General features: G+C 41.3%; 1 protein-coding gene across 3 annotated transcripts in view; it reads left to right on the top strand.

Moving 5' to 3' along the window:
* Nup133 (nucleoporin 133) overlaps window positions 1-21,010 on the top strand; it is a 58,256-nt gene that overhangs the window by 9,051 nt on the left and 28,195 nt on the right. For 2 of the 3 annotated variants that reach the window (XM_004854688.4, XM_021266436.2), the window contains exons 4-14: window positions 1,404-1,511; window positions 2,898-3,032; window positions 4,634-4,804; window positions 6,024-6,179; window positions 6,495-6,565; window positions 7,686-7,833; window positions 11,379-11,526; window positions 12,419-12,576; window positions 14,469-14,560; window positions 18,438-18,598; window positions 19,701-19,795. In XM_004854688.4, the coding sequence (XP_004854745.2) occupies window positions 1,404-1,511; window positions 2,898-3,032; window positions 4,634-4,804; window positions 6,024-6,179; window positions 6,495-6,565; window positions 7,686-7,833; window positions 11,379-11,526; window positions 12,419-12,576; window positions 14,469-14,560; window positions 18,438-18,598; window positions 19,701-19,795 (1,443 nt within the window). The remainder of the gene's footprint in view (window positions 1-1,403; window positions 1,512-2,897; window positions 3,033-4,633; window positions 4,805-6,023; window positions 6,180-6,494; window positions 6,566-7,685; window positions 7,834-11,378; window positions 11,527-12,418; window positions 12,577-14,468; window positions 14,561-18,437; window positions 18,599-19,700; window positions 19,796-21,010) is intronic. The other variant, XM_021266434.2, reaches the window with a different exon arrangement.

Here is a 21,010-nt window from a genome sequence, read left to right as displayed (position 1 = left end):
GAACACAACCTCAGGGTGTTACTGTCTTCATAATGAAGGTGAAGCTCAGCCCTGGGTCACATGGCCCCTTGTTTCTCCACAGGCCCCATTCACTCAAGCCTCAGCACAGTCTTCTGTGTGATTTTAGCCTTTTTCTGGAACATGGGCTTTTGCCCTCTCCTACCCCCAGCATTCTGCCTTCTAGCTTGTGCCATTTCTGAGCAGAGTTCTCACCTTTTGTACCATGTCACCTTGTGGGATTGGTACTTGCCATCCTCCTTACGGCAAGTCCAGGAGGCTTTAGGACCATTCACCATGCTTGTACAAGTACAATTAGCATAAGAAGCCCTTTTAATGTTTTTTACAAGATATATGTTATTTACATTTAATAAAATCAGAGACAAAAATTTTCATGGGGCATGATGCCTATCAGTGTGCCTAATGAAATCTAAGATAATGCTGTTCACATAAGCTGTCATAACGTGCTTATTTCTAAGAAGATAAACCATATTTTGGTGACTTGAGTAAATGGTGCTTACAGAACAGGAAATATGCCAGTAGATGGGAAAGCTTTCAGCTGTGATCTTCTGGCAGTAGGTCATTATTTGTGTCTAGCACCTTACCCACAGCAACTTCTTTACCCTATGCGGAGTCTCTGGCACCTCCTCTCATTATTCTGAGCCTGTGTTCTCTTGGAACTCAGGGCTCCTGCCTACCTAAACTTCACATTTGTTGGCCTCTGTACTGCTGCTGCCTAAATAGTGCTTTTTTTGTTGGGTGCAGTAAATGAGGGAGAAGACCAAGGGGCATGCTAATTTAGCAAAGGGATCTTTTTTTGATTTTGTTTTTGTTTTTTTGAGACAGGGTCTTGCTATGCAGTTCAGGCTGAACTTGAACTCACTATGTAGCCCAGGGTTGCCTTGAACTTGCAGTGATCCTCCTGCCTTAGCCTCCTGAGTGCTGCGATTACAGGTGTGTAACCACCATGCCTGGTTAGCAGAAGGATCTTGATACTTTGCTGTTAGCTAAGAAGTATTTTCAAGGCAGGTTGGTGTAATTACTCTTGGTCATGCTAGTTTTTAATATCAAACAAGCCAAAACCAGATGGATAAAGTCTGCAGGAAGCCTAAATACTTCTCAATCTGTAGGCTCTTTAGCCTTGGAAGAATACACTAATTGCTGTTCAAAATCCAGCCTCACTCTTAAGTTTCCTGCCTCTGTGTCTCTTAAGAGTCTTTATTGTAAAAGTACTGAAAGCATGATCAAAAAGAGCTGTGAAGAGAATATTTGTAGAATGGTAGTTCCAGCAAATGAATCAGAATGTAAAATGCACAGAGAAAGGAAATAGAGAAGTTAGATGTATTTTCATATTCCAAAAAATTGGATTTGATGCCAGAGGTTTTCTGTTTGGGTTTGTTCTGCAGTTATCTGTTTGCAAAGAACTTCAGCTGCCACCTAGTGACTTCCCCTGGAGTGCTGACCTGGTGGCTGTCTCTTACTCTGCCACCTCAGGTGAAGCACATTCTGTTCAGGTAGGTGACTTTAAAGCTTATTGAAATAAACTTTTCAAAATAAAGATATTCTACAATTGGAGGAAACACCCAAGCTAATTTTGAGACATAACTAAAGCTACAGAAATCAAAACTCCATGGCACTGACAGAGTGGAACAGAACAGAGTCCTGTTTACAGGCCCATAGAAGTTGGCCAGTGGTCTTCAACAGGTACAGAAGCACTTTAAGGGAGAAAGGACGGTTTTTCAGTAAATGTTGTTAGAACAATTGGTCGTCTATAATTTTAAAAAATTGAATATCCCTCTAAACTTCATACCATGTACAAAGATTAACTCGAAATGGACCATACCTCTGAATGTAAAAATTGTAAAAATTTTAGAAGAAAACGAGAAAAATTGTCATAAGGTGATGTTAGGCAGAGTTCTTAGAAATCACTAAATCATGATCCATAGGAAAAAAATGGTAAAATTAATATTAAAGTTAAAATAAGATCAAAATTAAAAACTTTAGGACACAAACCAGGCCACACAGCAGGAGGTGGTTGGAGGGCAAATGAAGCGTCATCTGAATTTACAGTCAGCTCCCTATCCCTTACCTTATCCCCTGAGCCCCACCTCCTGTCAGATCAGCGGCAGCGTTAGATTTTCACAGGAGCAAGAACCCTACTGTGACCTGTGCATGCAGTGGATTAGTGTTGCATGTTCCTTATGAGACTTCAACCCAAAATCACCCTCCCCCAATCCCTGAAAGAATTATCTTTCGTGAAACTTGTCCCTGGTGGCAGAAAGGTTAGAAACCACTGTTTTATAGCACAAGACGGCAAAATTCAAGGAACTGCTGATGTCTGCATGATCTGAAGGATCTCAAAGACAGTAAGCCAAGTTAAGAAGAGCCAGTATCAGTGGCTTATATTTTGTATGATCTCATTGTTTGATGTTCTCAAAGAGACAGAACTACACTGGTAGAAACAGTGGTTGAGTTAGGATGGAGGAAGGTATGTGACTGTCAAGGGATATAATTACTGGGAAGTTTTGGGGGTTATTGATCCTTCTTGTGGTTAGTTACATGAATCCATGCATCAGAATTCACAGAACTGTACAACAAAGGAAACATCAGTTTCACTGTTTGAGTGTTATATTGTATTGTGTTGTATTATATTTTATTTATTTTGGTTTTTTGCGACAGGGTTTTGCTATGTAGTTCAGGCTGGCCTTGAAGTCACAGTGATCCTCCTGCCTTAGCCTCCCAAGTGCTGGGATTACAGGCGTGTACCACCACACCTGGGCATGTTTGATAGTTAAAAAAAATATTTTTAAAGAGTTCCATTTCTGATTTTGTTGGTGTCATAGACTCCCAGGGTTGAGACCTTTTGTTGATTGCTGACTATCCTGTGGTTTTGTTTCAAGGCTGTTGCTGTCATGGTTGCCACCAGTGAAGGGTCCGTCCGCTACTGGCCAAGCCTTGCTGGGGAAGACATCTACACAGAGACATTTGTGGACTTGGGGGGTGACAGGATGTGCAGATTCCTAACAGCGGTGCAGGTGTGATGGATATTCCTACATGTTTATGGGAAAGCTGTGACTTGGGTTGACAGTGAGATTTGAATGACCAAACATGTGGGTTCTGAATGGCTGTTCAGTCTGGGAAGGACCAGCAGGAGACAAGGAGAAGAATATGTGTGGGCCTGTGATTTGAATGACTATACTAGTGATGGCAAATCTTTTAGAAAGCAACTGTACCAGTTAGATGGCAAACTGCACCCCCTAACCCATTTACATATCTCAAAATGCCAACACAGCAATTAAACCTGAGTGCTTGGCTGCTGGGGCGACGCTGAGGCAACTTTGATCTCGTGCCGACAGAAAGGGCTCTGCCTGCCCACTGCAGCACACATGCCATTGGTTTGCCACCACTGGGCTAGACAAAGGGGGGGCCCTTGCTTAGTATTGGGGACCTCAGCCATGGGTCTCAAGCTCCTGCAAGGCAACACAACACTAGTGAGAGAGTGAGAGAGAACAGAAGAAAGACACAGAAACGGCTGAAAGACAAAGAGGCTGGGTCTGGGCTCGTCTAAGCTGCTCTGGGCAACAAAAATGCACCAAAGACTTCCAGTATATTGATTACAAGTGTGGGAAGAAGGAGAGCAGGATATATGTGAGACTTCTGGCAATAATATGTGAGACTTCTGGCAATAATATGTGAGGCATCTGGCCATGGCAGTTATCACAGGCAGAGCCGTAAAAAGAAAGGCACTGCTTTCTTGCAGGAGAGAACAAACGGGGACCAGGACGGGGTCATAATTAACCATCAACCCATCAGGTCAGTAAGGGAAGCCATAATTCAGGGAAAAGAATTTAATTGGGGTCAAACTGAACTCAGCTGGAAGTTAACGCAACAGGGCCCTGCCGCTTCACAGACCAGGACTTAGGTCTCCATGGCAGCCACTTGCAGAGGAGCTATGCTCGCCCTGCTCTGCCATCTGACATGCCCATGTGAGTCACATAGGCTTTGGTCAGACTCCTAATATAATATAGCCAAATTATGGGGAAGCAAGAAGCTTGTGCCACTTACAGCCTGCCAGTACTGGGCAGGGATGTCTGCTACAGCATGGGACTCCAGAATGTCATTATCAGGTGGTAGCAAGTGCTGCTCATTTATTTTAGAAACGTTTTATGAGCGTAGTTAAACTCAGGCAGTATGCAGGATGAGCGCTTGTGTCTACTCCGCAGGTTTATCAGAGAAATAAAATATGATACTTGATTTGTTGAACCTGCAATATGATGAACTTCAATTTAAAAATCAGAATTTTAAAAAATTAACTTTTGGGCCAGGGATTTTTGGCTCAGTGGTGCTGCCGCCTGCCTTGAAAATGCAAGGTCCTGAGTTCGATCCCAGGTACTAAAAAAAAAAAAAAAATTAACTTTTTAAGCTATAAGAGTTTTTCTATGTAGAATTAATTATAATGAGTTAAATAGATTGTGAGGTAAATTATTTTAATAAAACAACATCATACCTTTTCATTCTTTTAGATTTAAGGTGGGGATGGTTTTTCTCTGTAACAAAGAAAGCATTTCTTGTTAACTTCTCTTTGTCTCAGTGTTAAGTGCTTACCTGAACTAATCTCAACAGTGTTTGTCCACAGGGAGGAAGTTTTATCTTGGCCTCTGCGGGAAGTCAACTAATTCGGTTGATACCTGAAAGCTCTGGAAGGATTTATCAGCATGTCCTGCCACAGGGACAAGGCATGCTTTCAGGAATTGGTCGAAAGGTTTCTTCCCTTTTTGGAATTTTGTCTCCTAGTAGTGATCTCATGGTAAGTTTGTAAAATACCTGTTTTACAAGCTTATTTCTTAGTGAAATCAGTAAGTTGATAGTTTCCTATGAAGTTATTATTGCATCCACCTGAATTAAAACTATAGTGCAAAATCTAAAGTGTGTTTATTAAGAATTAATTTGGCTTTTTAGACTTGACTTGAAGTGCATCTTCTCCTCTCTCCTTTGTCTCCAACTCTCTGTGTGGATGACATATCTGGGGGCTGGTACTGCTTGTGGTCAGCTAAGAGCAGGAAGGATGATGGTAACCGATCTTTAGGGAGTGTCTGCTCTGCTCTGCACTCTTTGTCTGTTGTCTTGTGTAACCACGGTGGCAACTGTAAAGCAGACACTTTCCCTGCAGTTTACCCCTGGGGAAGCAGCCTTGCGGAGGCTGAGGTTGCATGGCTGCTCAGAGGGAGAGTAGAGGTCATGCCTAGCCTGTCTGCCTCTGAAGCACAGCTTTTTTTGTTTTTTTGAAGTAAAACATTTATTGGTACATTTTACATATACATAATGACAACACTCATCATAGGGAATTTGTACTGCACATGATATATCTTGCTTCTTTTTTTCCCATTCCCTCTCCTATTGACCCCTTCACCTCCTTATATACAAAAGCTTTGTTTTCATTTTTTCCTTCTATTTTTTCTTTTTTTCTTGTCCCTTCTTTCCTTTCCCCTCCCCCTCCCTTGTTCCCCTTCTCATCTGAACATTTTCTTCCCGTTTCCCAATATCTATTATACATTTTAGTTCTTATTTCCACTTTCAGGTTCTTATACCAGAGAAATGATGTGGTATTTAAACATGTGTGTCCAATTTATTTCACTTAAGAGTATGGTCTCAAGGTGTTTCCTTGAGCTTTAGCTAGAAATGCCTCAAGCTCATCCTTCTTTATGGCAGAGTAGTACTCCATTGTAAAAAACAACCACCCCACATCTTTATCTGTTCGTTGGTTGATGGGCATTTGGGCTTGTCACTAGGCTATTTCTTTTTTTAATTTCAGGAGGCTCTTAGCATCTGCTTCTTCAATTTTCTTTGAACCTAAAAATCTTAACATGTCTAAAAACAAATGTATCATATTCTTCCTTCTCTCCTATGGTCTAGACACTTAACTCTACAAAGTTTGTCTCGCTTCTGACTGCTTTCTGTCATTGCTTTCTTCAGTGACCCAGTAATAGAGCCCTGATACTCCTTGTGCATTCCTGTCTCTCCAACAGCTTGCAAGTGTTCTCTGGGACAAAAGAAGGTCGAGCTTCTACAGCCTGACGAGCTCAAATGTCAATAAATGGGAATTGGATGATTCCTCAGAAAAGCTAACATACAGTTGGGATTTACACAGAGTTCTGAAGGAGAATATCACTGATGCTATTTGGGTGAGGACCAGTAACATTCATTTGTGATTCATGTTCTTGGTTGTATAATGCTTGTTCCTCATTTATTTTAACACATTTAAATGGATAGACAGTGCACAGACATCACAGAGCAGAAGTGGGGTGTTTAGTCCTACCTGTATTGGAGCTCACTGATTTGCTTGCTTAACAATTTTCTGTCAAGTGTGTACTTTTCTCCTTCAGACATGCTGGAGCCACCATAGATAGATGTGGTACTTCATCAAGTGCTGGGGATACACAGGTGGGAAGAAAGACTTCCTATGCTTGGGAGCTCACTTTTTTGATATTTCCATTTAGGGATCTGAAAGTAACTATGAAGTTATTAAAGAAGGGGTCAACATTCAGTATTTGGACTTGAAGGAAAACTGGTAAGGAATTAATTTGTCCTAAAGAGGTGAGATTAGATATCAGTTTAGAAAATAAGTTGATATCTACGATAAAATGATGAGCAGTCTTGCTGGCTGTTCTTCTTATGCTAGTCTTTTCATACGGTTAAGCCTGTGGCCTGGCTCTTATCTAGCCAAGCTAGTTCACTTGGCAAATGGGGGCATGTCTTAGCCTTGAATGTTGTGTTCTTTTCTTGATTTTCTTCCTGTTAGAGCCCCAGCCAAGCAGCTTTTCTTCACATTGTCTTCGGGCAACACTGAGAGTCCATCCTTCTAGCCTTATGGGCGTCTGAGCTAAGGTCTGTCTCCTTTCCATGGAGATAACAGCTACTTATCTCAGGTGCCCTTTCTGTTGCTGAACGAACTCTAGAATGCCTGTAGTTTGTGGCTAAGTTGACCAGAGGAAGGATGGGTGAGGTTTTGTCTTTGTAGGCAAGTTAGAACTAATCATGGTTTATGCTCAGAGCAAATTTCTTTTTAGAAACAGTGCTATAAGTGGTATATAAGAGTCCAGGTTAGTTTAATAAAGCTGGTTATCCTGATAAGGGTCACATGGAACTTAAAAACTATTTATAACCTGGCTACCATGAGGATGCTCATCATGAGTCCAGTGTGACAGTTTAGAGTGGCTCTCACTTTGCTTCTGCCATAGTGGGACAGATGTTGCATGCTCTGTGGGTTATGGGGCCATCATCCTGCTGTGTGGGTCTCTTGGACAATTGGGACTATTAGTATGCCTCTTCCTACAGTCTGAAAACCTTACAAAAGCTACCAAAGAGGTAAAAATTAAATAGTGTTTGTTTATTTCTGCAATCATTTTGTTTAGATGCAATTTGCCTGATTTCATTTATCTTTATCAGACTTTTGGAAACAAGACTGCTGCTCAGATGTCGCCCACTGTGGGCCTTGGTTTTCAGATTTGGAGGCAGATTGAGGATGGGCAAGAGGCACTCAGGAATGCTGTCCTGGGTCTCCTCTCTCCAGCGTCACTTGTGCAGCAGGCAGCAGTTGTTTATGCTACAGAGAGTGATGCAGGCATTCCAGAGAATGCCTTTGTGCTCTGAACAGGGAGAGGCTTAGACTTTTCTTTTTTCTTGACTAGTGATGGGCTCCTGATTTTGGCAGCAGCATGGCATCCAGCAGATAGTCCTTGCCTTGTCTATTACTCTCTGATAACAGTGGAAGATAACGGCTTCCAGGTGTCAGACACAGTTACTGTGGAAGTCACTCAGTATAACCCACCTTTTCAGGTAAGTTAAATTGCAAGGTGGCTGGGCCTGAGATTTAGCTCAGTGGTTCTGCTGCCTCCTTGCAAGCGCAAGGTCCTGAGTTCAATTCCTGGTACCAAAAAAAAAAAAATGCAAGATGGCTAACACACATGGGGTTTTTTTTTAGTTATTGCACATTCCTTGAGGTACATCTGCAGGGCTTGGAAATACTTTAAGGTAGTGTACTTTCTGGCACTCTTTTTGCTTTTTCTTTTTTGCAATTTCATTCATTCCCTTCCCCAGACTTAGATCTTAAGAGCTAAGCAGCAAGCAGTCTGTTTCTTCTGCTGTTACTCTGGGAAGGAGTTGCCATTTCTGTATTGAATGTGAATATAGGAAATTTTGGTGAAAAACTGAAAGGTAAAAGTAAGGAAGATGCCTGCTGGGACTTGGGCTTCAGTTTTGAGCCTGACATTAGAAAAATTCCTCTGTGCCTCAAGGATTGTATGTAGGTAATAACAATGTCTCATCAGTGTTCTGTGTGCAGCTTACTGATGGAGCTGTTCCTGAGCTGCGACATGCACGAGGGAAAGTCTTGACAGCTATTTGTCATTTCATTTAACTTTATGTAGTGTCTAATTCTGTTAAGTCCTTGTTCTTAATGTGACTTGTTTCACAGAATCCCATAAGCAAATCTTAATTTATTCTTTTATTTCAAATGGAAAAAACCTTACCGAGTGTTTTAATTATAAAAGAAAAACATAATCAGTATAGGAAAAAATTTTCAGAAAGTGCAGAGGGGTATAAAGAAAACAATGTGAAAAAAAATCTGAGGATCTCATTTAATGTACTGTTTATAATTTTTAGCATTTGCTAATTTCATCATTTAATAAGGCCTCATTTCTATTTCTCCCTCTGATTTTACATATGGAAAAAATTTACTGGTTTTGTTTTATTTTTGTGCTTGTTATCTTTTGGCCCTAGGGATTGAATCCAGGGCCTCACATCTGCTAAGCATAAGCTTGTGCTTGATATCTTGACAGTATAGTAGAATACAGAATCAAAAAGCTTATCGGTTATTATAAATGTTTGCCAGTTTTAAAATAAATAATGAATTAAAGTTTTCTTTTCATTTCTTACATTTGATCTGGGCTTCTAGTTAATCTAACACTATGCATGTATTTTTAAGATTTGCTGTTATTTGCACCTCAACAAATGATTTCTCTTTTTTAATGTGTTTTTTATGAGTACGTGTTTACAGTACAGGGATTACATTTATTGTGGGAAGTTTGTACATGTACATAACACATTTTAATTTTTTTTTTGTTCTTTTTCCCCTCTCATCGCTCCCTGTTCCCTTTAACTCTTGATCCCCTTTCCATTTGAAAAAGCTCTATTTCCATTTTTTTCTTCAGGTCTTTTTAAAATTCCTTTTCCTTTCCTTCCATACTCCCTCCATCTCTTGTCCCCCTTCCCATTTGAAAAAGATCTACTTCCTGTTATCTGTCCTTTATTTTGCTCTTTGTTTGTTTTTTGGCTTTCTCATATAAGAGAAACCGTGTGATATTTAAACTTGTGTCTGATTTATTTCACTTCACATTATGGTCCTGAGATGCATCCATTTTCCTGCAGATGATTCAGGTTTATCCTTCTTTATGACAGAGCAGTACTCTATAAATATCATATTTTCTTTATCCATTCACTTACTAATGGGCATATAGGCTGTTTCCAAGGAGTGGCTATTATAAATTATGCTGCTATAAACATGGATATGCATGTATCACTGTAATGTGATGACTTTAACCCTTTCAGGAAGATTGCTAGAAGGGAAATAGCTGAGTCAAATGGAATTTCTATTTTTAGTTTTTTGAGAGATTGCCATAGTGGTAGTACTAGTTTAGATTCCCACCAAAATGTGGAAGCGTTCCTTTTTCCTTGCGGCCTCTCCAGCATTTGTTATTATTTGATTTTCTTATGATAGCCATTCTTTCTGGAGGAAGATGATGTCTCAACATTGTTTTAATTTGCATTTCTCTAATGCCCAATGATGTTGAACATTTTTTCATGTATTTCTTGGCCATGTGTACTTCTTCTGTGAAGTATTTATTTATTTCAGATGCCCATCTTTTGATTGAGTTTTATTTGGGGGGGGTCTAATTTTTTTTGAGTCTTTGAATAGTCTAGATGTTAGTTCTCTGTCTGAGGAATAGCTGGCAGAATTTTTTTTCCCACTCTGTAGGCTGTCTCTTCACTCTTTTGGTTATTTCCTTTGTTGTGCAAAAGTTTTTAAATTTGGTATAATCCCATTTTGTTGATTCCTGGTGTTATTTCTTTTGCCATTGGAGTTCTGTTCAGAAAGTCCTTGCCTACAGCTGTGTCTTCAAGAGTTGTACCTATTTTATCTTCTAGCAGATTAAGTATTTCTGTTTTGATATTTAGATCTTTGATCTTTTTATTTTAGTTTAATACGTGATAAGATATATAGGTCTAGGCGTAATCTTCTACTTGTGGATATCCAGTTTTCAGCACCATTTGTTAAAGAGGCTGTCTTTCTTCCAGTGCATGTTTTTGGTCCCTTTGATGAAGAACATATAGTTGAGTATGTCTGGGGTTGTTTCTGCTTCCTATGTTCTGTTCCATTGACCCACATTTCTGTTTTTGTGCCAGTACCATGCTGTTTTTACCACTATAGCTTTGTAATATGACTTATAATCTATGATTTTGATGCCTCTTGCTTTGCTATTGTTATCCAGAATTGCTTTTGCTATTCTGGTTATTTTCTCTTTCCATATGAATTTTTGTATTGTTTTCTCTAGATTCACGAAGAGTACTGTTGGTATTTTGATTGAGATTGCATTAAATCTATATATCAGTTTTGGCAGGTCTCTAGCTATTTTGACTATATTGGTTCTGCCTATCCAGGAACATGGTATATCTAACAAATAATTTCTTTTTTTTTAAAATTAATTTATTTTAACAAATGATTTCTCTAATTGATGTTCATCTTAGTCCTTAGGCTATCTATCAAATATCTGAGATTGGTAATTAATTAACAGAGCCAATGCATGCAGTTTTAGAGGCTAGAAGTATGTGATCAAGGCACCAGCAGGTTCAGTACTGGTTCTCATAGAGAGCACTTTCTTGCTGTAACCTCATCTGGGGAGGGGCAAAAAGGTTTGCCAGCCTCTTTTACATGGGGTCTAATCCTGTCCATGAGGGCAGAGCCCTGATGACCCAAACACACCCCCTGCCCCCGCAATACCATCACCGTGAGGTAGGTTTCAACATGAGACTCTCAGGGGAACATGGATTTTCAGACCATAGCAGTTTCTTTTTTTTTTTTTTTTTTTTTCGGTACCGGGATTGAACTTGGGACCTTGCGTTTGTGAGGACCATAGCAGTTTCTAAACTGATTGTGTCATGTTTTGTAAATCATGTTATGGGCAGTGTTTAGATTTTCATGAGGAGAATCAGTGAATTAACATTTTATCCTTTTTATGGGATAGTATATAAAAATACGATTATAAAATCATACAAGCAGTTTTGTTTCAATTCTCAGTAAATGTAATTTTAATTTTAACTTTCAGTCTGAAGACCTGATTATGTGTCGGTTGATGGTCCCTGACTTCTCAAACCAGACTGCCTGTCTGTACACTGAAAGTGCTGTCTATGTGTGCTCCACAGGAACTGGAAAATTTTCTCTTCCTCAGGAGAAAATTGTCTTTAGTGCACAAGGTACAGTAGCAGTTTTAGAAAGCATGGTCAGGGAGCTCACTGGTCATGCTTGGTCATTCTCTTTCCATACCTGTGGTTTCAGGCATAACATCTTCAAGCATCTAATACCACTTAGGCAGCAGCTGATGTCACAACCCTATTGAGAAATCAAAATGACGGTAGAATTCCCAAACACATATATTTATGGGCAAAAATAATAACATTTTCCCTGGAGAGGAAACCAAAAACAAAAATGATATCAAGAGAAGTAATTGCTTATCCTGGTTAGTTTCTGAGTTGATATTCTAGAAACCAGTTTTTCCAGGCCCTGCAAGAGGAGTCCAGGTGCTGGAGTCAGGCATGGAGCTAAAGTCAGGGAGGACTAGCCAGGAATGTAGATAAGCCAGGTGAATACTCTAATCAGGGTACTTATCTAAGGAATTGCACAGAGGACAGTTGGGAAACGCCACAGCAGGGAGCTGGGTGTTTCTTGCCGAAGGCTAAGAGCCTAGATGACAGATGGGTAAGACATTACCAAGGTGCTCTGTGGGTGTAGGCACCTTACCCCCCCCCCCCCCCCCCCCCCCCCGGCTGACCCAGTTGTCACAGTCAATTAAGGAAGAAGATGCTACCAGATTGGAAGAGCTGCTATTCTGAGATATGCAGGATGAAGATTTTCTCTGGAGATTTACTGTACTCCCTGCTGTCTTACAAGAACAGCTCTTCTTGTCCTTAAAAAGTGGAAGGACACAGAGTCTGCTTCTTCATATAGCAGCAGGTACTTGATTTGATTCTGGAATTTAAAAGCTGAATTCAAGGTAGGAGTGATACTGTAAAGGAAAAAGTACATGATCATGACTGTTTTCTGCTCAGGATGGTGGATTTCAGAAAGATCTGTTTGTTTTCTTTCTAGGAGATGGCATTTTGGGTGCTGGCTCCTGTGGCAGTGTTCCCATCCTCTTCTCTAGAAACAGTGGCCTGGTGTCCATCACATCAAGGGAAAGTGTATCCCTCTTAGCGGAAGACATGGAGGGGTCCTTGGCCTCTTCAGTCACTGGACCAGGCAATGAGGTCGAGTGGTTTCCTAAGATGTTTTAACTTTTGTTTTTGTAAGACTGTTTCACACAAATGTTTCACTTAAGCCAGTTTTTAAAGATTTAGGATGAAAACATCCCTTTTTTGGTACTGGGATTGTTCTCAGGACCTTGCGCTTCCAGTCCTTTTTTTTTGATAGTACTAGGGTTTGAACACAGGCCCTTTGCACTGAGCTGTATCCCAAGCCCTCCTTTTTTTATTTTGAGACAGAATATTACTAAGTCACTAAGTTCTGTAGGTTGAGCTTAAACTTGTGATCCTTCTGCCTCAACCTCCTGGGACCATCAAAAAACATTCATTCTCTTATCTCCCTCATTCCTTTGTCCTGTTTCCCAGAGCAGCTGCTTTTAGGTCTCTTAGTTGTTCCTTCTGTTATTTTCCTCTCCATTTCTAAACAATATTTGCATATTGCTGTCTCCTGAGTTACCAATCTTAGAAGATGAAAGTTTGGGGTAATTTATACTCCTTCATCTGTCTTTGCCTTACCAATAAAAATGTTTTCTATTCTAACGATAATGTGAATATTGTTTTTGGTTTGCTGAGCCTAGTAATGTACTGATGCATTTCCCATGTCATGATTGACTTCTTGTGGTTGTTGGAGTATGTAACGGCATAGTTTTATACTTGGCTCATTTTTCTTTAATGTCTGAGTTTGTCGTCCCACATCCTTCAGTGGCTCTGAAAGATGCTTCTCAGTGAGGTTCTTCCCATGGTTGTATCTCAGGAAACTGTATCTGCATATCTGTGACCCTGAAGCCTTCTTTTTGCACTGTCCTCAACCCCTCAGGGCCTATCCATCTATAAATAGACCTCCCTTCCCTACCCTCCCTTCTGTCTCCTCTCTCTTTCTCTGCTGTTGGGGAGTGAACCCAGGGCCTTTGCACTGAGCTACATCCCCAGCCCTTTTTATTTTATGAGACAAGGTCTTGCTAAGTTGCTCAAGGTCAGGGTGGGCTCAAACTTGTGATCCTTCTGCCTCAGCCCCCCACAGTGCTGGGATTATAGCTATGTACCTCCATGTCTGGCTTTTTTTTTTTTTAGATCTTTTCCTGGAGTCTAAAAATAATACTGTTTGGGGTATGTTCCATTTTGAATAGTATGTGATGTAGTATATTTTTGTAATTCAAAGTAAAGTGGCTTGCAGCCAGGCATGGTAGCACATGCCTTGTAATTCCAGCACTTGGGAGGCTGAGACAGGAGGAGCACTGTGAGTTCAAGACCAGCCTGAGCTACAAGGTGAGACCCTGTCTAAAAAAACCACAAAAAAAAAGTAAAGTGACTTTTACAGAAAGTAAAGTTTTTAAACTTCGTTTTATAATTATGTAGTTATATTGTAATACTGCTGTATGTTCTGAAGCTACCTTACAATATTCCATTTCTTTTAAGTTTTTCTGAATCCTTTAATCTTGTAATCATCCATATGCTTAATAGTATACATTGTGATTAGCTATATAAGTGCAAAACTTGTGAAGGATTGTGTTGGTCATGATGAAATCTTTAATTTTTTGTAGGTTTTTTTTTTTTTTTTCCAGAACTGGGGATTAAACCCTGCACCTCCAACCATTTTTATTTTTTATTTTGAGACAGGGTCTTATTAAGTTGCCAAGGCTGGCTTTGAACTTGTGATCCTCTTGTTCCAGTCTCCTGAGTAGCTGGAATTACTGGCATGTGTCTCTATGCCTGAATTGTTGAGTTCTGTTTGTCATGTTCAGTAAATGCCTGGGGATATATAAACAAGTTTGTTAGATGATTTAGTAACCGGTTCGTGTGTGTTATTGTCCTGTTGTAGGATAGGTCCAGTTCATTCTGGAGCAGTTAGGAGTGTTCTGATTGCTTCACCTGTAAACTGTAGCTTGTTTTTCTTGCAGAGTATGGTGTTTGAGACCACCACAAAGAATGAAACCATAGCACAGGAAGATAAAACAAAGCTACTGAAAGCTGCCTTTCTGCAGTACTGTAGGTATGGCTTATCTTTTTTTTTTTTTTTTTTTTTTGGTACCAGGGTCGAACTGGAGACCTTGTGATATGGCCTATCTTTAAGATCAGGGTTTGTGATGTGTCCAGGATATGTTCTTACTGACACATGCTGCAGATTGAGTGGCGGGAAGAACAAGTTGGAAGAGTGATACTACCAAGAGGAGCAGGCTTTTCTTTTCTTTTTGGTACTGGGGATCAAACTCAGGACCTTGTGCTTTCGAGGCAGGTTGTGGAACTGCTGAACTAAATCCCCGGCCCAGGAAGAGGCTTTTCTGAACATTGGTGATTTCATGAACAGTTACTCTAAACTTGGTAGTTACTGGTATGAGCTTGGCTGGGAAAGCATCTGATCTAACTCATGGTGCACTTCGTGGAAAGCAATGAACATTGAAGCTGACAGTCTTGAGGCTGGGTTGCAAGGTCTTTCATGCGTGATAAGAAAGTAAATCACAGGTGAAGTTTTATCATTGTTATGAAAGAACTTAGCAATTTATTGGCTTGTTAGTTGAGTTTGCTGCATACAAAATCACCTTAGAACTTAGTGCCCCCTAAGTTTTATGGCTTAGATTCCCCAGTTTGGCTGTTTGAGACTGGACTTGAGGGTAGATGGACCAATTCCCGGCTGGGCTTCCTCATAGTGGCCCGGATTGAGGCTGGCTGTTCTTGGCTTGGTTCATGCACATTTCCAGTGGCCTCTCACAAGCATGTTGACATTTGAGGCAGGTGCTTGCTTGCGCTGGGCATATCCTGTGAACTTCAGGCTTCCTACTAGAGGCCAGCAGCACCTTTCCCTCTTCCCTGTCATCTGCAGACATGGCCAAGTGGCCCTGAGAGTCAGAATTGGTAGATACACTTTCAAGTTCTATCTCGTTTTTTGTTGTTTTTTTTTTTTTGCTGAAGTAGTGGTACTGCTTTTACAGCATGTTTTCTTTAAAGTTATCTTTTGTATTATTTTGGTTTTCATTTTAATCAGCTCAAAAAATATAATTGGAAAATCTTTTGTCAGGGTCTAGGGAAACTCGCCCTTTGCCCTGTCACCTTTATATTCCTGCAACCTGTAGTGCAGGTAGATCTCCAGATTCCTCCTGGCCATTCATTCTTTTTTTTTTGTGGAACCAGAGATTGAACTCAGGACCTTGCACTTGCCAGGCTGGCACAGTGGCACTGAGCTGAATCCCCGGCCCCTGGCCATTCATTCTTTTGGGAATTTTTTTGCACTTTTCTTGTGAGGTCTGTCCTACTCTACCAAGAGATCATTTCAGACCTTTTCTGGACATTTCTGGTCCTTTCTTTCAAACTTACTTCCCACACTCCGTTGTCTGAGAGGCTACTCAAGCTTGTGCACAGAATGGAGGGTGCAGAGCACCTCAGTGCACTGCCAGCTCGAGTCTGCTCATTGAGGTTTGCTGGTATCCTTTTAGCCACAGCAAGGCTCGGGTGGGTCTACACAGTAAGAGGGCATTTGTGAGTGAATTCAGATTTCAGTTTACCACTGCATATCACCTCCCTTAAAGGAGCAGTGAAATTATAATTTATTCAGGAAGCTTGTGATCCAGCTTCTCCACCTCATCCCTCCCTGAGCTGTGTGAGACTGAACAGATTGTGTAACATTCCTAGTACTCTGTTTCTTCCTTTACACTGGGTTCACTGAAGTAGTTAACATGTTTTTATTTTTGGGAAATACTCTGAATTACTGCTTCCGTTTCTCCTAGTTCCCAGGTCATGACCATGTAATCTTTGTGGTGGTAACTGATGCATAACACTGTCACTGAAGGGATAACAGACTCTGTAGTGCTTTCCCAGTTTTAAAATTATTTGCCGCCTAATGATTTGCTGAGATTAGATCTTGTCCAGAAGAGGGCACCATTAGACAAGATTCTGTTTCTATTTACTAAATAGTATTCTTGTAATATTGTTTTGTTGTATGGTTGAGTCTTACCAGAAAGATTTGGATTATTTATCTTGGGCAGGTTTATCATTCATTCATTTGTTCATTTTTGAGACAGCCTGTGTAGTTCAGGCTGGCCTTGAACTCACAATGTAGCCCTGACTGACCTCAAACTTGGGGCGATCTTGCTGCCTCAGCCTCGGAGTGCTGGGATTACAGGTATGTGCCACCACTCCTGGCAAGTCTATCCTTTAATTACAGTTCTATCAGATGTAAATGATGATGTAGCTAGTCACCGTCATTATGTTAGTTTCTTGTGGGTGTCATACAAATTACCCTAAACCTAGTAACTTAGAACAACAGAAGAATACAGTATTATCTCACAGTTCTGGAGGGCAGAAATCCAAAATCAAGGACCAGCGAGGCTGTGCTCCCTTGAAGGCACTGGGGAGGATACTTCAGTGTCTCTCCTGGCTTCTCATGGTTGTTTGGCTTAGAGGCCCATCATTCCATTTCTGCCACCATTGTCTCGTGGCCTCTTCCTGATGTAGCCATCTGCACATGACCTTCTTAAAGGGCTCCATTATTGGATTTAGGGCCTACCCTAATCCTAATCTCAAATAATTGCATCTGCAGAAGTCTTATTTCCATTCACATTCTGAGGCTGTAGATATGTGTGAATGGGGTTGTGGGAATACTGTCCATCCCAGTGTGGTCAGTTTGAGATGTTCTGTGGGAGGATTACTAGGCATGGAAAGGGGTACCTGATCTCAGCCCTGTGAGGAGGGAGCACCCTCCACCCAGTGTGGTCAGTGTGAGGTATCCTGGAGAGTTACTAGGCATGGAAAGGGGTCCCTGCCTTTAGCTGGGGTGTGTCCTTGTCCTCTAGCAGGGCTGCCACCTAGACCCTGCTTGTGAATTTCACGTGATCATTCTTGGAGCACTCAGCGAGGAATCCTAAAAAGTTGATTCTTCACGGTAGGATTGCAGAGCTGTTAAATCCGAATTTTTCAACTGAGTTTTCTCTGGTAACCTCCTAATTAGGTTACCACCCTCATATTTTGTTTGCCTTCTCACTCCCTTGGTACTTCATAGAGTTAGGACAGTGTTTTGGAAAACTAGAAGAGATCCTGAGACCTCCTCCTTGTTGCCTAACCATGGTGCCTGGGCCTGGGCCCAAGTGTGGCTTACAGCACTGTGTGTTCTCTGATGTTTTGATTGCTCCCTTCTGAATGTGAGCCCTGCCTGGCCCCCTTGTTCTCATCGGTACCCTGGTTGTCCTGTAATTTCTCTGCCCAGTCAAGAAGAGTTTGCCTTTTAGAGATTTGCCTGTCCTTCAAATTGTTGCTCTGGAAGCTTTTTTCCAAACTCTTCTCTCCCTGGGCAGTCTCCACCTCCCACATAGCTGCAGGTCCTTCAGATAGCTTACTTGCTGACTGGCAGGCTTATGTGTTCCTGCCACATCCTCCTGCCTGTGCTAGGGCAGTCTCTCTGTTCTTCTCTGTCCTGATACTTCTTACATGCGTGTGTCATGGCTTATTTAACTGACTCAGGAGTCCTGACGCTGCCTACTTTCTGAAGCCCAATACTGATTTCAGTGTCTTGTTCTTCATTCAGTGTCTAGGGCCTAGCATGTTCTAAGTATTCAGTAAATTATTAATGACTACATAATAGTTTTCTCCCTTTTGATTGTTATTAATAATGTTTTGGGCTAAAACCTCCACATGGGACTTTAATGCCACAGTTTTCTGGGATGTTTTGGAAATGTTTTGCCTCCTTTCATGGTTTTCTTTTCTTTCTTTTTTTTTTTTTTTGAGACAGGGTCTCACTTTGTAGTTCAGGGTGGCCTTGAACTCCCTATGTAGCCCAGGCTGGACTCGAACTTGCAGCAATCCTCTTGGCTTAGGCTCCCAAGTGCTGGGATCATAGGTGTGCACCACCATCCCCAGCTTGTTTTCCAATTTTATTTTAGGAAAGATTTGGGCCATGCTCAAATGATGGCTGATGAGCTATTTTCTCACTCCGACTTGGATGCTGATACTGAACTAGACAGGGCTGTCACCCAGATCAGCGTTGACTTGATAGATGACTATCCAGCTTCTGATCCACGGTGGGCTGAATCTGTCCCTGAAGGTAAGAATATTTCAATTTTACTGAGTGGTGGAGCAATTTGTTTGAGAAAGATTTTCTTGTTCTTTATTCAACATGTCTCTCAAAGCACATTTGTTAAAAGGCTATAACCTATGTTTTAACCTATGTTAAAAGGCTATATGTTAAAAAAAGGCTATAACCTGAAAAGCAACCCAGGTTAGATCTAGATATTAAAATAGAGACTGAGGAAATTTTGGAGCAAATCTCAGTTATTCCTTCTACATTATTTTTTTTGGTACCGGGAATTGAACTCGGGACCTTGCACTTATGAGGCAGGCGGTGGAACCACTAAGCTAAATCCCTGGCCCTCAGTTATTCTGTCTGAGTTAGATTACTTTGGGTTCTCAGCATTTTACTTCTGAAAGAACTTGATGATGTAGGTAGGCATTTGACACTTGCCCCAAATTAAATAATTTTGACATAATCATTATATTTGGCTAATAGAATTCACATGTTCTCCTTAGAGTAGCAGGGAACAAGTCCCAGTATATAGAAGTGGCCACATCATGTCCTGTTGCCTGTCCCAGGCAACCAGCCCTTACCTCTGCAACATCAAGGCCACACTGAAGTTCCTGAGCTCCAGCAGGCTGGCTCAAATGAAGATTTCTTTTCTTCACAATCCTGCTTCAGGCAAGTCTGCTCAACATCAGTAGGAATGAGGGAAGACAGCATCAGTACCCACCTCCTTAGAATAATAACAGTGACTAAACTGTAGTGCACTTTTTGATTTGATTAAATACACTATGAATTGTGTAATCTCCCCCCCCCCCGCCAGGTTTTCTCTAAATTTGAAAACTCTTGAGTTATGTATATGTATACAGTTTTACTGATCAGCCAAGTGTGGTGGCGCACACCTATAATCGCAGCACTTGGGAGGCTGAGACAGGCAGATCTTTGAATTTGTGGCCAGCCTGGGCTACATAGCAAATTCAAGGACAGCCTGAACTACGTAGTGAGACCCTGTCTCAAAAAAAATTTTTTTTCACTGATGAGTTAGTACTCTCTTTTTAAATTTTCTTATTTTTTAAATTTACTAGCAGTGATTATTAGAAAAGCATGATGTTTGGGGTTTCATCTCTAACAGAGGCCCCTGGGCTGAGCAACACCTCGTTGATCATTCTCCACCAGCTGGAAGACAAGATGAAAGCCCACTGTCTCCTCATGGACTTCCTTCACCAAGTAAGAGCATGTTCTGGGCCCCAAGGCTGCAACTGGGTCTGTTGCTGCCTTATCAGTCTCTAGCTAATAGAGCTTCCCTACTCTCCATCTGAGGCGTTACCTGGGCTGGGACTTGATTCGTGGCCTTCATCTTCTGTGTCCAGAACGAAAGCTGCATTGAGAATACAGCTGAAAGAAGAAAAGTACTGTATTTCAGCTTTTTTTTGACATTCAGCTTTGACACTGTCATATCCCTGAAACCTGCTCTTTTTAAAAACAGAATTTCATTTAGATTTTCTGTGTGTGTTTATATAAAAACTTAGGGTTTCATAAATGGTTTTATATTGTTAGGAAGAAAATGACATTGGTCAAAACAAGTGCAGACCAGTTCAGATGGAAGGGATGGAGAAACTCCTGATGGGTGGAGGGCAAGGTCACATTGTAAGAGGGTGCGCATGCTGGGGTGTGGGTGTGTCACACGTTGGGCACATCCGTTTATCAGAGGCCACAGCCATCAAGGGGTTGGACCTTGTGTCATCTTTTGGCCCAGCTCCGTCATCCAGAGACCCTGTCAGAGTCTTAGCTGCTGGCAGTGTCTACCAAGGTCTGAAAACCCCATTCTGGCCATGCCCTGCATGTTATATTTACAGCTTATTTCACGATTGGAAAGCATTTGCGTTAGCGGTTACTGAAACGTGTCACTGAATCGTCTGTCTAAGGAAATACTTCTCACTGCAGGGCATTTGATGTCCTCAAGCCAGTTAATCGGCAGCTGGGCGTATCCTCATTCTGAGGGGGGTAGGGAGTGATAGCAGTGCCTCAGAACTCTTGGCTGCTCATTTCTAGTGTGGAGGAAGCCGGAGTGCCCCGTGTAGAGGGGCGGAGGGGTGGTCAGCCCAGGCATCCTCCCTGTGTGTCTGTATGTCTCCGCACACAGCTGAGCTTCAGAGCAGTCTGCATTACAGGCCTTGGGAGGCCTTTCAGAAGAACAGTACCTAAGAGATTTTTGAAGGAACCAGGAAATGAATTCAGATCATCTGAAATGCTTAATTTTTTTCAATTTTTGTTTTTTATTAGTATATATTTGCAGTACATAATGATTACGGTCCTCATGGGGGTTGGTACATGTACAGAACCCATCTTAACCGCCCCCTCCAATCTCTTGGTCCCTTTCCCTTTTGTGAAAAATAATCAGGTGAACAGGTTGAATGAATTAAGGTAGATTGATTCAGGAAA

This window comes from Heterocephalus glaber, unplaced genomic scaffold (assembly GCF_053883595.1).
Source record: "Heterocephalus glaber isolate CG9 unplaced genomic scaffold, H.glaber_assembly_v1.0 deba00001472, whole genome shotgun sequence".
Classification (NCBI taxonomy): domain Eukaryota; kingdom Metazoa; phylum Chordata; class Mammalia; order Rodentia; family Bathyergidae; genus Heterocephalus; species Heterocephalus glaber.
This window is presented reverse-complemented; position numbering and strand designations above follow the sequence as displayed.